Genomic DNA, 17,382 nt, shown 5'->3' on the forward strand with positions numbered 1-17,382 from the left:
ATTTAAATACTACTAAAGTACAAGAAAGAAAAAGTTTTTGAATACAGATATTCAAATACTTTATACTTTTGCAGTGAGTACATACTTAAAATCATTTTAATATTCTTTTTACAGTCTTTATTTATGATAAGTTTTTAAATTGATATGCACTTTTATAGTTTGCATTTCAATATTGATATCAAGAAAATGCAAACATAATTGTATAAATCATATTATAGTCTAGGTATAATATAATATCTGATCCATCAAATATAAATTATTGTAAGGTACCTATATAATAAAATAGTAAAATATAAAGTAAATAAAGGCTTAAGGTCTCATATTAAATGTAAAATAATAACTTACACCAAAGAATATTTACCAAATAATATATTTACTTTTAGTTATGTATTTGTCAATTTACAGTATTGTACCTACGTAATTAATGATTGGGTACAATACACAATATTGAAATGGTTTACTTCTGTTTCTTATAAGATTATTGTTTCAAATACAATTTGTAGGTCTTTTAATTATGAGTTGATAAGTTAAATAACTTATAAATCCCTGACTTAAATTAAAAATGAAAAATGTATAGATACCTGTTGTTTTGTAAGTTTTTTGGTTGGTCGGGTAAATACATTTGTTTTATTTGAAAGTTTAGCATTGCTTCGAGCCTCTTCTACTTGATGTAATAATACTTTATGTTTATGCTATAAATAATGTATACATTTATATAGGCGAACCGTAGGACATAAATAATAATTTTTTTTTTAAAATTATTAAATCTTTCTATACTATATACCTATGTGTATTAATCAAGGTATTAATAATTACTTTTAAGTGGCTTAGGAAATTTCCAGTTGACATTTTTTGACCATGAATTACTTTTGAACAGTTTTTGCATTGTGCTATTAACTTAAGTCCGTCGCAATGTATAATAGTAAAGAACTGTCCATTAAACAAATATGATTTTTGTAAGGTTTCAAGTGATGTATGTTCTGGTGTTTCTATATTTTGATTGGAACCAATGTCATCTGCAGTGTCATCATCTACTTCTTGAATTGTTCGTTTACTTGAACTTGCCTTCTTCGAAATTATTAGATATTTATCCATTTTGTAAATAAATTTTAAACTGAGAGAAAGTGAGAAACAATCATTCAAAAAACAATCACAGACTTAAATAGTAATTTACACCAGTCATTACTCATTACTAATGGCAACAAATAATAATAGGAAATAACCTAAAATAATTATAAATCTAGCCATTTCATAATAATAGAAATTAAAATTTATATTGTATGGAGTACTACCAACTTAAAGTACCTTCAAACTTCAAGCTGACACAACATTCGTGAATGTTAGAAATTTGGTCTTGCATCAGTGACCAGTGTTAGTAGTATGAACAAAAATATTTATTATAATATAACATCATATTATTATTTTTCCTCGATGGATCATTCTGTTTATTTGGAATTACATGATGGGTGAGGGGGAAAGAGCCCAGTCACCAATCAGTTTAACCCGCGTAATGTGCGTTACTGTGTTAGTGTGTGTACCTATTTATAATATCTATAAATAATACTCAGATAATAATACTGAAATAAAGTAATAAACACAAATAATCCCATTATTATTGTTGAATTGGCCGATAGAAATATTTTTGTACCTACCATTAGCATTTACTATTTAGCAATGAAAACAATTCCCATAGAAAATATTAAATAATAATGAAAAATAATTAAAATAATACAATTTTAATTTAAAAAAGTATTTACTCGAATAATTTATCTAAATATCTAGATAAATAAATCGTTTATCTAAGATAAATTCTTAAGATAGTTGTCAATAGTTTATTTATATTTATCTAGATAAGATAAAGATAAATTGTTATTTATCCAAGATAAATTATCTAGATAAAATTATCTAGATAATCCCAACACTGATCGTAACTATAGGCATCTAACTCTAGCGAATCTTCATAATCAACTATTACATTCGTGTTAAGATACTTAGGAAGTACAATACTGTTTTCTATTTCTGTAAAATGTTTACAAAATTCAATATATTATGTTAATAATGTGTTTTTATCAATTTGTGTGTACATAGTACACAAAGCGTCAAAGGCATCACAAGGTACAATGTGTGGATTATTTTGAACTTGTCGAATACGTCTAGATGAAAGAAGGGATAAGTCTTTTAAGGGCTCTATATTGGTGCTTTCAAAACGTCCACTTAACTCTGCTAAAAGAATATCTATTATGATATTGTATGTATCAATTTTAAATTTTTTCATGGGACAGGATATAATTTCATCTCGAGAAAGTTCACCTGAAATTAATATTAAATTTCCTAATTTAGAACAAACATAATTTCTTAATAAATATAAAATAATTGATATTTATTTTGAAAATAATATACACCTGATTTTCTTGGAACACGTTTCGGTCGACTAGATACAAGAGGTAAAAAGTCAACAACACTATTTTCAGTAAACTCATCAGTAATTTTTAGCAATCTTTTAAAAGCATCATCATTTCTAAGTTCTTTGATTCGGTGAATCACATTATTTAAAATATTCGTGGCCATAAGCATATCCATATCTTGTGATTGCAATTGGCGGGTGACAGGTTCAAGTATATCAAATATAGTTTTGAATAATAATGCTGTTAGAAGAAAACGTTGGGATGTAAGATATGATATCAAGCCACTGCAACTTGCACCAACTACTACATCAGCAGATCCTTCGGAATCTTTAATTTGGTTTAATGTTTTTAAAACTGCATTGTGGAATTTCAAAACTACATTTAATGCTGCTGAATGAGAACTCCATCGAGTGGTGCTTACTCTCTTAACTGCATGCAATGGATTTTTTTTACCTTCCATCTTACCACATTCAATTTGAATTTCTCTGAAAATCGCTGCTCTTTTTTTGAACACCAAAGAAAAGTATAGAGAGTTTCTAAGTTCCCAAATAAATCAACAGCGTTGGAGTTACACGATACTGCTTGTTTTACTACCAAAGCTAAGCGATGTGAGTGACACCAAACAAATAATGCTTGTGGGCTTTCTGATTTAATACGTGCTTGGAGGCCTTTATAGTTCTCTTCTTTCCAATTTAAATTTTCAGTTTCCATTACATTTACAAAAATATCATATAAATTTTTTCCAGATGTAACTGGTGATTCCTTTACTGCTAATAATCTTTCATGAATCTCACCGGTAACTTCATCAGCATATCTAAAAAAACATAAATTAAACAAGACACTAATAAACAATGTAACTGATATCAGTTATATGTATTTATTTACCGTATTATAAATGATATTTGTTCCTTACGAGATTCATCAAATGTGGTATCAATTGATATGCTAAACATTTTTACAACTTTAATAAATGACCGTACTTGAAAAGAAATATCTTCGGCAATAGCTTCAATCAGCTGATTTTGTCTTTGCCATGAAACAAAAGATGTTTCATGTTTTCCATTTTGTTGAATACGGTTTATGTGTTCCGCTAATGGTCCTGAATTTTTAGACATTAGTATAACTAAGTTCTTAAAATTACCTCTGGAATTTGAAGACCAATCCTCACAATGCCCACGAAATGCCAGATTATGACGTCCCATATATATAACAATGTCTATAAGCTCTAATAAAACGTTTCTATTCATTGCTATCTGAGTTTTTCTATTACTTTCAATTGAAGGTAAAATTGGTAAATTCTTTTGACGTAACTTAAATTTTAAAGATGATGTTACATGATCTGAAGTTAACTCATGTCTTTGAATAGCAAATGAACAATTTTTCCATTTATTAAATCCTTCTTTGGTCCAAGATTTTTCTAAATTACTATGCAAATTGGTTCCAAAAAGCATGCAATGTATACAAAAAATTTTATTTTTGCTTAATGAATAGGACAACCAATCACGATGGCATTTTGATTTGTCAGGTAAAATTCTGTAATAATGTTTATCATTAAAGCTTCTCTTTATTTTTTCTTTGTTAATTTCAAATGGAAATATTTTATTAGGAAAATCATTTTGTAACGGTTGACAAGGACCAAATTTGAAGATGTAATCTTTAATTTCCGGTGACAAAAAAGACATATTAGCAAAAACTGCAGGATCATTTTTCATTATATCCATATCATCTACAATATAAGTTTATGAGTTGACAGTTAAAAAATTATACTAACTACTAAGTAAATAGTTTTATGGTACTATAAAAATTATATTTAGGACTTTGTTATTCTTATGATCTATCAAATAAAATAAATATTATATCTTAATTAATTATAGGTAATGAGCCCAATATAATTCAAAAAAACATGTATATTTTACCTAAGCGGGTGTTACACTTACCCAACATTACAAGTAGCAATTTTTATGATACTATGATAGAAAAATACAGTATATAGAGGAAGCAATATACACATAATGATTAATATTATAAAAAGAGTTACTAATACTATCAGATTATCTGAAGGTTACATAATATATATACCTTCAACCTATTATAAAACTGATACTAGGCAAAGATGCAGAAAATTCCAAATTCCAAATATATAAATATATAAATAGATACTTAAAAAAGGGCGAATAATATAAGTATATACCTTTATTTTCCAAACATGTGTTTATCTCAGTATCTTGTTGAAGTTCACATTCGACAAGTTCAATCGAAGATTCTTTATGTACTGGTTCTTCATTTAAATCATTGTTTAAATCAACAAGAGCTAAAAATATGTATTAAATTAAAGATTGTCCTAGCTGTATATCCAATAAGGATATTTATCTTCAAAAGTTGATGAGTTAATTTAGGTGTAAACAATTAAATATTTAAAACGATATAAATAATTTAAAAAAGTTGTGTAATATGGATAGGTACATACCTTTTTTTTCCAAACATGTATTTATCTCAGTATCTTGTTGAAGTTCAGATTTAATCAAAGATTCTTTATGTACTGGTTCTTCATTTAAATCAACAAGAGCTAAAAATATGTATTAAATCAAAGATTGTCCTAGCTGTATATCCAATAAGGAAATTGATCATAAAAACACTCTGCATATACCTATCATATAGGTTTATAAGTAGGTATATACAAATGTAAGTACATATACAAAAAAACCTACTTAAAAATGAGTTACCTATACAAAGGTAATATTATAGTTTGCAAAAAATTAATTAAATAAAGTATATTTTTGAAAATAATTTTCATCAGAGCATTCTTTATTAACTAACTTATTTTTATTACTCTTTTTTTACTAAGTATTTTATATTCCAAAATCAGTTGTGGGATAAATTAATGTAAAAACTAAAAACTAATAAGACAAGAGGTATGTAATAGTACAATAAGCAGTATGAGATAGCCAATAGACATACATAACTAATAATAAATTACTCATATTAATATATTATTAAGATTTATATTTATTATTTAAGATAATACCTACCTATTTATTAAGATAAAATTATTTATTTGATATCTGTAGTTTTATTTTAAAAGAAAATAAAACAATTAAATAAATTGAGTAAGTACTTACTATTTTTTGCATCAGTAATTTGGTGAGTCAATTTGCTTTTTTTATTGCTTCCAGAAAAAAAAGATTTTATGTCATGTGAGTTTCTTTTAAATTTTCGTACTTTACATGAGTTAACATGTCTACTCCAATTTAAATCATTCATTGAAGAACTTAATTTACCGCAATCACATTTACTAATATAACTCATATTTAAATATTTTTAGTAGAAACTATAAAGTAACTTACTTCACAAATCACAACTAGACAATTTAACTCTAAATAATACATAAAACAAACACAGTTAAGCAGTTTTATATAATGTCACAGACCACAGTCTATTTGTATAATAGCTGGCTAATTATATTAGTGAAGGCGCAGTTGATTTTCGAAGATAGTGTTGTATCACAATCTATAGGAATCAATAGCTATTTGCCTATTTATGGACATTGTTGATAACATAATTGATGGACGGTAATAATGTAGTATAATTAATTATGGTAGTGGGGTAGATGGTCGCCGGTCGGCGGATACCTATCTTTATTGGTTAATGGTTTCTATTATTATTTTTGTTCGGTCCAAAATATTTGTTTCTAATGTTTCTATAAACGATATCGGATATACCATATACGTATGTACATAAAATAAGTATACTCAATTCTATTTGCATAAATAATAGTCGATAAGGCAGTAACATTCATATAATATATTAATATGGGTAATAAAGTATTTTAATTATTAAAAATAAACGTGCTCAAAAATTCAAGTCAAAATAATAGAAAAAGTGATAACTAAAAATATAAACTAAGTATATTAAATAATAATTCATTTAATTATAAACTATTCAGTTAACAGAAATAGTACATGAACACTAGTAGACTGTAGACAATAAACTAAACAAAAATAACAAATAAGTCACTCAGTCTCTGACCTGAATACTTAATAAAGTAATGACTGACTGCTAACTAGTGACGAGTGCTGAGCAACTGACAGATTTCTGCGCTAATAGTTGTTACTATTCTTACTATTGATTGTATTATTATTTATTATGAACTATTTAGCGTTTACTGTTCAGGGTTCAAAACATTGATGTTTAATACCAAATATTCTCAATGCCCAATGGACAATATTACTTAATAATTTGTGATCCTATTCCTATTAATTTTCATCTAAGGACCCACCCCCCAGCCAAATTTTTATATGTATGGCAGCTGCCATACATAAACATGGACTTCGGCGCCACTGTATGTTACTATATTTTTTATATTTGGATTATCTGCTAAAATGGCCACTAATCAACGCAAGACAGCACAAGCTAAATCATTTCCAGATCTTTCAACAGTAGCTTCAGACCAAATAGCACAGTACACTTTTTTAGACAGGTTACAATGGGCAGTCATTTTGTAAACACATAATTTCCGCTTATAAAACGCACTGCTGACATTTGTTTTGGGTAGTGTTATTACATTTTGTAAATCAAAACAAATAACAGCAATATCTGTATTTATAATTTCATCGTCATTTTTTTCTATACGCATAATTTCTTTGTACATAATATGATTTTCATATTCTTCTTTTTCTTTATCATTTTATCATTATTATTTTTCTTCAAGGTTTCATATTCAGCGCATAAGTTGCATGAATCTTTTTTTGGACAGAAAAATGATAAATTAAATTCATTGTTGAATATTTCTCTATACACATTTATAGAAATGCATTGCTCATTTTCTGCAGAGCATAAAGTTGTATTATGATCATACATTTTGGTGACATTCAAAGTTGAATCTAGATATTGTTTATCAGTAGTTGAACGGCAATAATGTGATTTTACTGTTGGGTATGAGGCAATATGTCGGAGAACATTATCTTTTCTTTCTGATGGAATTATACTTAAGAGGACGCCATAGGGCTGTTCGATTATTTCGATTAATCGATTATTACGTTGATTATTTTTTTCCATCGATTATTTTACAGTTTTTATAAAACTCGATTAAGAGGGCACACTAGTAGACAAAATATGGCATAAAAACATTGTTTCGTAATTCCAGGAATACGGCTTATTGAAGCGTTTTACAGTATAAATACCTATTACAAAAATTGTAGAGGAGAATTTTTTCTAGAAACGTAAGAAGCCCGATTTTCGATATTCTTATTAATTAGTAAAATAATTAATTGATAAAAAGTTTAAAAAAACGTGTTAATTTACCATGCGATATTGGACGATTGGAACAAGATATCAAAAATCGGGCTTCTTACGTTTCTAGAAAAAATTCTCCTCTACAATTTTTGTAATAGGTATTTATACTGTAAAACGCTTCAATAAGCCGTATTCCTGGAATTACAAAACCATGTTTTTCGGTAAAAAAACATTTAATTACGCTCGTCATGTACTGCGCCCATTATAGGCAGCGGCAGCGCTCGATACTAGGTGTTCATACCACCACCCCGCGCGCGATAACAGCAGTACCGCACCAAAGGTCAAAACGGGTTTTCCATCGCAGCCGTACGCCCGTACATAGTTTATAAATAACCCAGATAAGAAAATGATTATTATATTATATTTCATGACAAATATTATTTAATTTTGTTCGGTTTTATATTTTGTATTCGTATCCGAATTTCATACCTACTAATAAAACTATACTTTTGTTCTTCAAGTAATACGGCTTATTGAAGCGGTTTACAATAAAACTACCTATTATAAAAATTGTAGAGGAGAACTTTTTTAACAATCGTAAGAAATCCGATTTTTGATATCGTATTTCTATCGTCCAATATCACATGGTAAATTAACAAGGTTTTTAACTTTTTATCAATTAGTTATTCAACTAATTAATAAAAATATCGAAAATCGGGCTTCTTACGATTGTTAAAAAAATTCTTCTCTACAATTTTTATTATAGGTAGTTTTGCTGTAAACCACTTAAATAAGCCGTATTACTGGAATTACGAAACCGTGTTTTTATGCCATATTTTGTTCAATAGTGCGGCCACTTCGTATCCGAATTTTATACAAATAAAAACTATACTTTTGTTCTTCAAGTAATACGGTTTATTGAATCGGTTTACAGTAAAAATACCTTTTATAAATATTGTAGAGGAGAACTATTTTAACAATCGTAAGAAATCCGATTTTTGATATCGTATTTCTATCGTCCAATATCACATGGTAAATTAACAAGTTATCTTCTTACTTTTGATCAATTAATTATTTAACTAGTTAATTAAAATATCATAACGTGCATCTTACGATTGTTAGAAAAAATTCTTCTCTACAATTTTGGAAACTGAAAATGTCCGGAAACAGTTAAAACAAATCAATATTATTTGAAAATTTATTGTGTATAGAAAACGTTAGTATAACAACCAGTGAAAATTGCATGAATCTATAAAGGTTATTTGTTTTAGAGTTACACCAAAAACCAAAATCGATTTTGTTAAACCGATTTTGCGTAAAAACTCCGGGTTTTCCTTCATTTTTTTTTGTTTTTCTCCGTGCTCATGAATTTTTAACTGATAAATAAATTATATTTAAAAAAATTCTCATGGCTATAAATAGCTAAAAATGTGTCAAAATAAATTGAAAATTTTACCTGTGAACACTTTGAGTTATTCGTTTCTAAATTACAACAAAATATCAAAAATCGATAAATAAAAATTCTTTGAACTTTAATTGCTTATAAAAAAAAATTGTTTCTATGTATTTTTAATATTTATCAACTGCTGATAGAACGATATATCGTGTATAGAAAATGCTAATATAAATATTCAGTGAAATTTTAAAGTATTTTACAGTCATTCGTTTTTTAATTACAACAAAATAAGAAAATCGTTACATGAGAAATAGAGTGAATATCAAATGTTGTACAAATATGAATTTCAAACGATCATAAAAATTTAATTTAAGTTTCTTGTAGACATTTTTAGATTCTGAGCGAAGCGATGAATGTATTGATTTTACAATGATGTGTGTTTTTTTTTTATTTTTTATTTTTTTTTATTTTTGTGTCTGTCATTACCTTTTAGGACAGTAAAAGTACTTGGATTTTCTTCAATAGTAACTTTTCTGATAGTAAAGTGAATCTAGTTGGTACTTTGGGGTGTCAAAAGTAAAAATTTCCCAGTAGTTTTCACAAGCGACGTGAAAAACAAAAGAAAGATTAAGGAAAAAACGGGAATTTTTACGCAAAATCTGTTTTTGAGAAAATCGATTTTGGTTTTTGGTGTAACTCTAAAACAAATGACCGTAGGGACATGAAATTTTGACTGAATGTTTATATTAGCATTTTCTATACACCATAAAATTTACAAAATATTTTGACTCTTTTTGAGCTGTTTACGGCCATTGTCAGTTTTCAATTTTTTTAGTTTTTTTTCTATAAATATCAATAAAATTTTATCTGTTGATTAAAAAAGCTTGAAAATTGAATAGAAGGCTCCTAGGTTATTGTTTCAAAGGCAGATGAAAAAAATTAAAAATCCTTAGTCACAGTTTTTAATTATAAGCATTTAAAGTTCAAATTTTGACAAAATACGGAAAAATCACGAAAAATAGCAAATTATTTTGAGTTGAGAATTCATAAAAATTTTTCTTTTTAAATCTAAGCTTTGAAAATGTAATATAAGATTACTCATAAGTTTGTCTACCTTTATCAAAAAAAAAAATGTTTAGAAGAAACTTAAATTAAATTTTTATGAGCGTCTGAAATTTATATTTTTACAACATTTGATATTTACTCGATTTCTCATGTAACAATTTTCTTATTTTATTGTAATTAAAAAACGAATGACTGTAGATACTTGAAAATTTCACTGAATGTTCATATTAGCATTTTCTATACACCATAAAATGTTGAAAATATTTTGACTCTTTTTGAGCTGTTTACGGACATTGTCAGTTTTCAATTTTTTTAGTTTTTTTTTCTATAAATATCAATAAATTTTTATTTGTTGGGTAAAAAAGCGTGAAAATTTAATATAAGGCTCCTGATATATCGTTCTAATAGCAGTTGAAAAATATTAAAAATACATATGCACAATTTTTTTTTATAAGCATTTAAAGTTCAAATTTTGACAACATTTATCAAATTTATAATTTATTAATTATTTTGTGGTTAAAAATGTATAAAATGTTTAACTTTTATGGCTAAAGATTGAAAATTTAAAACAAGGCTCCGAGTAAATAGGTTATATATAAATTACTTTATTCACAATATATATATATATCATCAAATATACTTGGTAAAATCATAGGCTGACTGTTTTCGCTCAGAATCGTTTTTCTTATACAATGATATTATATCATTGAATTCAAATTTAACACCATCCATTACAGTGACCCACTTGTAACCTACTGTACAGCAGAGCGACATCCACTTATCCACCTTTTTTTTTGATAAAGGTAGACAAACTTATGAGTAATCTTGTATTACATTTTCAAATCTTAGATTTAAAAAGAAAAATTTTTAGAAATTCTCAACTCAAAATAATTTGTTAATTTTCGTGATTTTTCAGTATTTTGTCAATATTTGAACTTTAAATGATTATAAATAAATACTGTGACTAAATATTTTTAATATTTTTCAAATATCATTGTAAAAATATAGTAGGAGCCTTGTATTAAATTTCAAGCATTTCTACCCAACAAATAAAGTTTTATTGACATTCATATAGAAAAAAAGACTAATAAAATTAGAAACAGAAAATATTCCTAAACAGTTCAAAAGAAATCAAAATATTTCGAAAATTTTATCGTGTATAGAAAATGCAAATATAAACTACCATTGAAAATTGTATGTATATACGTTCATTTGTTTTAAAGTTACACCAAAAACCAAAATCAATTTTTTCAAAAACAGATTTTGAGTAAAAATTCCCGCTTTTCCTTCATTTTTTTTTGTTTTTCACGGCGATTTTGAACATTACTGGGAAATTTTTACTTTTGACCCACCAAAGTACCAACTAGATTCACTTTCCTATCAGAAAAGAATACTGTTGAAGAAAATCTAATCATTTTTACTGTGATAAAAGGTGATGACAGACACAAAAATAAAAAAACACACATTATTGTAAAATCAATACATCGTTCCACTCAGAATCTAAAATAAAATGCCTACCTGAAAGTTGAATTAAAGTGTTTGAAGCTTACATTTTTACAACATTAGATATTGACTCGAATTTTCATGGAACGTTATTCTTATTTTGTTGTAGTTAAAAAACGAATAACCGTAAATTCTTGAAATTTCCACCAAATGTTAATTTTCTTTACTTGATAAAATTTTCAAAATATTTTGACGCGTGTTTTGAGGTGTTTGCAGAAATTTTTCATTTTCAATTTTTTTATTTTTTTTCTATAAATATCAATTAAATTTTATTTGTTAGATCAAAAAGCTTGAAAATTTAATACAAGGCTCCTCACAAATTGTTACAATATATCTTTTTTAAAAATATTAAAAATTCATAGTCCAATTTTTTTTTTATAAGCATTTAAAGTTTAAATGTTGACAAAATAAAAATTTGTTTTTTCTGTAGCCAAAAAACCTAAAAAAAAATATAAACACAGTGTTTTTTAATAGCAATTTTATGTTCATTTGTGGACAAAATTAGATATTTTAACCAAAATAAAAGATTTTAGTTAATTTGTTGTAACTTAAAAATATTGTTCTTGAGTACTTGAAACTTTTGGAGTATATTATTATATATTATACAGACAATGACACTTTCAAATGCATTTTTGTTGACAAAAATGAATTTTGCCTACTGTAGTACGAATGTCTTATACTAAAAAAAAACGAATTTGACATCCAGCTTTCAGAAATAATTTATCAGAACTTTTTAATGTTAGTTTACGAATAAAAGATCGATTGTAACAAATTATTGTAATTTATTGTAGTAGGCTTTTTCACAAACCAATTATTTTTTTATTGTGTAGGTTAAGTTATTGAATTTTTTTATATTTATGATATATTTCATTGAAACTATAAACAAAAATGTCAACAATTATTGAACAGTAATTGCTATTTTACCAAATAAAATATTTTGTCACCATCACATTATCTGTTTATAAGTATACAGTAGAAACTCGATTAATCGTCACTGTTGAGACCAGGACTATGAGGGTTAACCAAATAGACGATTAACAGAAAATCAGCCATAAGCCCATAAACTTACATATTTTACAACGTGTGTACATATATTTTCATTCAAAAATAATACAAACAACTACCGTACAAAATAATCTGTCGAAAAATAAATTACAAAACACCGTTTGTTATTTAATTTAAATAGGTATTTGTTATTCAAAAAATATTATTCATCGAAACTTGAAACAATCCACTGTTACTTAAATCATAGTTTTCAATAGGTGCTCAATGAAATATTCCAAAGATTTATTAATTTGAACTTAGGTTAGGTATATTATGCTGTTTATATTAATATCAACTACCTATTTAAATCATTACTAATAGATACGTATATAGGAGAATAATCAACTATCGTACGCAAAGTGCTTCAGATTAAAACGTAAAAGACGCAACATGGTTACTAAAAAATGTATTTACTCATTACGAATTATTATTTTATGTGTATTTTAAAAAAGTAATTACTAATTAGGTTACAAATGTATATCAAGCCATCTGGTTAAATTTGTTGTAATTTATGTATTGATACACATATTTAAGTAATCAGGAGCTTTCATTAAAAAGTAAGTCCAGCGAAGATCGAGCGCGCGGCGTAATGGTACGTGCATTAGAAATACACGGGTGACAATTTACGCAATTGTCAATGTCAATATTGTATGGACCCGCTCAACTAGACTGTTCGTGAAATAATAATGCGCCTCTCCTGCGAGAACGCCGCGTGAATCTCGCCACGGAGACATGGGCGTGGTTACGTCCAGCCGCGACGGCGGCGATACGGCGCACAACGCCATCTCTGGAGTGTTGCACGCGTACAGGTTTTGGTGTGACATCCTCTTAATCGCCAAATAATCGAAATTCGATTAATCAATTAATCGAAAAATCGAAATTTCCAATTAATCAAATAATCAAATTTCCGATTAATCAAATAATCGAATTTCCGATTAATCAAATAATCGAATTTTTCGAATAAACAATATGATTAATCGTTGTTTTGACGGTTCGAATGAACTTCTATTTTTAGAACATAGGGAATTTTGTATTCTATACCATTTTGTGTGGGTCCGTGTTTACTTTACACCAACACATTAACGACTAACCTTCCATAATATATTATTATTCTAATAGACCAGACCTGGTCAGACCTGTCCATGGTTGCTATGCGTCGTATCTTATGTAGTTATGTTCTATTGTCTATCTGTTATCAAGTATCAACCATAACGTCTTGTATAGCTGAAAGTTTTGTCATTCCTATTCCGGTATTCGTGCATTGAGTTAAATATTTCTACCTACTTTTACAATTTATACGTTATTGACTATTGTTTTATTCTTAATTACACTCGAAGATGAGTTTAGTGTGGAATGTTTTCACCAAGTCTGAATGTGGATACAGGGCGGGCGTATATCGATTGCGCCGAAATTACCTTTTTACCTGTGAAAAATCTATTGATTCCGCCGGCTATTGACTCCGCCGAACTTTTTTATATATTAATTCCGCCGGCTATCGACTCCGCCGAAGTTTTTTATTAATTGATTCCGCCGGTTAATATTTGTAAATTATTTATTTTAATAAAAACAAAATATAAAAGACTTAAATTAATATACGATTAATTGTATGCATTACAATTGGAGCATTACATGAACATAAAACGTGAACTTTGAAACGTCTTAATCTCCTAACATATTCTATAGTATACTTATATAGCTATCGCATATTATCGTGTCAGTTTTCATACACCTTAATCAATATAATCTATAAAATTGTATCGAAAAGAGACATATTTTATTACACGTAGGTACATCGGTATTATTAGAAATAAAGAAAATATTGTACAATATGTTTTGTGTCCAAATAATCAACATTTAGTGACAGTTGTAGTCTTGTTCGCGTCTTGCATTGTGCATATACCAGATACCTCGTGTTAAAAATGAATTTTGAAATCGTTATTAGTGAAAGAAAAAATCAATTAATATTATATAAAAGTTTTAAATTTTATAATAAAGCTTACGTAAAATATTTAGACGCCTATAAATGGCAATGTGTCAATAAAAAGTGCACTGCAAAAATTTATGTTGATCGTGATATGAAGATGATCGTAAAAGATGAGAGCTTACATAATCACGAAAATGAACCCGAATCTGTTAGAAATAAAAAAAAATTTTCAAATCAATTAAAAAGAAAATGTGAAGATGAATTTGAAAGACCGTCAAAAATGATTAACAACGAAAGTAGGATAAAAAAGAGAGTTCTGGAACCGCATCCTGCTAGCACATCCCTATACCTGATGGCACATCCCGCGAAGCCCGTTGCACATCCCACATACATCTATACACCTCTGCTCAACCCATATATCACATACGTACACGACATTCCCCCCGCTACCCCGCTCATCATATACCCCCCACCATCAATCACGCACTTGTACGATATTCCCCCCGCCACTCTTCCTTATCAATTAGCCGCGGAAAATAATTTAAAAATTTTTTTCCCGAACCGGGACTTGATCTCGAACCGGTCGCTTCCCAAACGACAACCACACCGCTGCGCAACTTAGTCGCTTATGATTACGAGGTTACAAAGGGCCGCCGCGAACGCGCGCGAGCCCGCCACCGCGTTATCATATCTATGTTATCAGTTATCACATCTATAAATACCTACATACGCACTTACGTACAAACACACATACATACATATATTATAATATAGTCTACATATAATATTCCACTGATATTTCTAACCAGGGCCGGCGCTAGCAAATATTGATGGGGGGGTATAAATATACGAATTTGCCGACTACATTCATAAACATGAACCACAAGTGTTGTCTTGGTCGACTGTCTTACACGCAAATAACATGGCAAATTTTTGCGTTCAAAATAATCAATTTTTTTATTTAATTAAATTAAATTATTGATCAATTTACTCTAATTTTTAAAATAATAGATACTAGAGTGAAATACATACTAAACGCAAAATTTGTAATATAACGCGTGTGTAAAAGAGAGTCAATAATTGGTGTCTTAATAATTTATTGGATATTAACAAAGTTAAACAATAGAATACAAATTATAATATCATATTATTCATATTATATAAAAATACAACAACTTCAACATTGTAAATAGGTGGGTAGTTGAATAAATTAAATTTTAATCCTTCTCTCCTTTAATAGTGACCATGATTTCACTGAACTTTTTAAATCTATAGAATCCAAAATATCTTTGTTACTAAAAAGTAACATTAAATGTTGAAGACGATCTGCTCCCATAGTCGATCGTAAATAGTTTTTAACGACTTTCAGTTTACTGAAAGCACGTTCGTTTGAAGCAGTACTTACGGGAGCTGTAAGTACTAGCCTGCATAGCTTGTTTGCAGTTGGCAAACAAGTTTTACAATCTTCAGATAATTTAAATATTTTTGTCAAGCTATCCAATTTTTTCACGTTACACTGGTGATCTAAAACTTTCAATTCGGCAATCACTCCGTCATAGTCATTCATTTTAAAATCTTTGCATCCCGGTGGAAATAGTTCGATTACTTTTTTTTACATTTTCTGTTGAACAAATTTGTTTCCATGGCATTTTAAACAAAGTAATCATTGGTTCAAATGTCACCAAAGATTTTTTTAGATGTTCATTCAATAAAATAATCAAAGTATTTAGAACTTTTTTAAATTCTACTCGATAAAAAGTAGGTAAATCAATCGAACACTGTGTGTTTGGATTTTGGTCAATTCTTTTTGGCAAAAGTCTTTTCCGATGATGGCGATTAAAATCTGACACTGGATCAATACCTAACTGTTCAGAAAATGTTATTGCACTGCTTACTAGGTTGTTCGTTGCTGTATCATCGCTGTTCATTTCATTTAAGCTACTTATTGAATAATCAATCAACATTAAAGCATCAAGTATGTTCAATTCAGTAGCTTCAAGTTTTTCCGTTAATATTTTGGTCTTATACATTATATTTTTCATGAAAAATAAGGAAACAACGAAGTCAAATGAAAGAAGTTTTTTTACAAGTCCTAGTGCTTGATTTCGTGTATTTTTGTCCATGTTTTGCAAATTAATTATCTCCTGTAAAGTTTCAATTATTATTTCAAATGAAACCCACACAGCTTTTATAGATTCCGCACGCGCTGTCCATCTAGTTTTTGAAAGATTACGGAGTTGTAATGAATTTTCTATGGTGGCTAATTTTGACTTAAGGTGAATGTGTCTTTTAGTGCTAGCCGAGAAAAAAACGTATAGATTTTCAAGTGTAGAAAAAAGATCACATATTAAAATACTAGCATCACAACTATGCTCAAGAAAGGTGTTTAATCTATGAGCTTGGCATGGTATGAAAGGAATCATATGGCCAGCTAGTTCTGATAATTTTTGTTGTGTTCCATTTATTCTACCTGACATACTACTAGCATAATCATAAGATTGAAAAGCAATATTATCTACAGGTAAACTATTTTCAACCAAAACTTCATAAATTTTTTCCGCAACACCTAATCCAGTTTTATCTTTTGCCTGGCATACATCTAATAGCCTTTCTGATACATCCCCTAATGAATCTATGTAACGTACACAAACTGACAATTGATCATTTCGTGAAATATCCGGGGTAGTATCTGCCATAACAGAGTATATACCAGCATGTGTGACATCTTTTATAATTTTTTTCTTTACATCATCAGCTAACAACTTAATAAATTCGTTTTGAGAATCATGACTAAGGTATGTGGTTTTATGATT

General features: G+C 28.1%; 2 protein-coding genes across 2 annotated transcripts in view; both read right to left on the minus strand.

The window, feature by feature from the left end:
* Positions 1-4,232: 4,232 nt before the first annotated feature.
* LOC132932860 (uncharacterized) lies at positions 4,233-5,711 on the minus strand. The gene is made up of 4 exons (XM_060999212.1): positions 5,525-5,711; positions 4,873-4,971; positions 4,578-4,716; positions 4,233-4,239 (listed from the first exon to the last, which is right to left on the minus strand). The coding sequence occupies exons 1-4, from the start codon at positions 5,709-5,711 to the stop codon at positions 4,233-4,235; spliced, it is 432 nt and encodes a 143-aa protein (XP_060855195.1).
* Positions 5,712-16,137: 10,426 nt separating this feature from the next.
* The window catches only part of LOC132932861 (uncharacterized), a 1,398-nt gene continuing 153 nt past the window's right edge, over positions 16,138-17,382 (minus strand). The window contains exon 1 of the mRNA XM_060999213.1: positions 16,138-17,382. This exon is cut by the window's right edge and continues 153 nt beyond it. Within this exon, the coding sequence (XP_060855196.1) occupies positions 16,138-17,382 (1,245 nt within the window).

Source organism: Metopolophium dirhodum, chromosome 1, assembly GCF_019925205.1.
Source record: "Metopolophium dirhodum isolate CAU chromosome 1, ASM1992520v1, whole genome shotgun sequence".
NCBI classification, from domain to species: domain Eukaryota; kingdom Metazoa; phylum Arthropoda; class Insecta; order Hemiptera; family Aphididae; genus Metopolophium; species Metopolophium dirhodum.

Excerpts from the sequence above, each read along its gene's own strand:
- LOC132932860 (XM_060999212.1), bottom strand. The coding sequence starts at position 5,711 with ATGAGTTATATTAGTAAATGTGATTGCGGTAAATTAAGTTCTTCAATG. Across the intron at positions 4,972-5,524 it reads AATTACTGATGCAAAAAATA|CTCTTGTTGATTTAAATGAA; the intron begins GTAAGTACTTAC and ends ACATATTTTTAG. Across the intron at positions 4,717-4,872 it reads TACATGTTTGGAAAAAAAAG|CTCTTGTTGATTTAAACAAT; the intron begins GTATGTACCTAT and ends ACATATTTTTAG.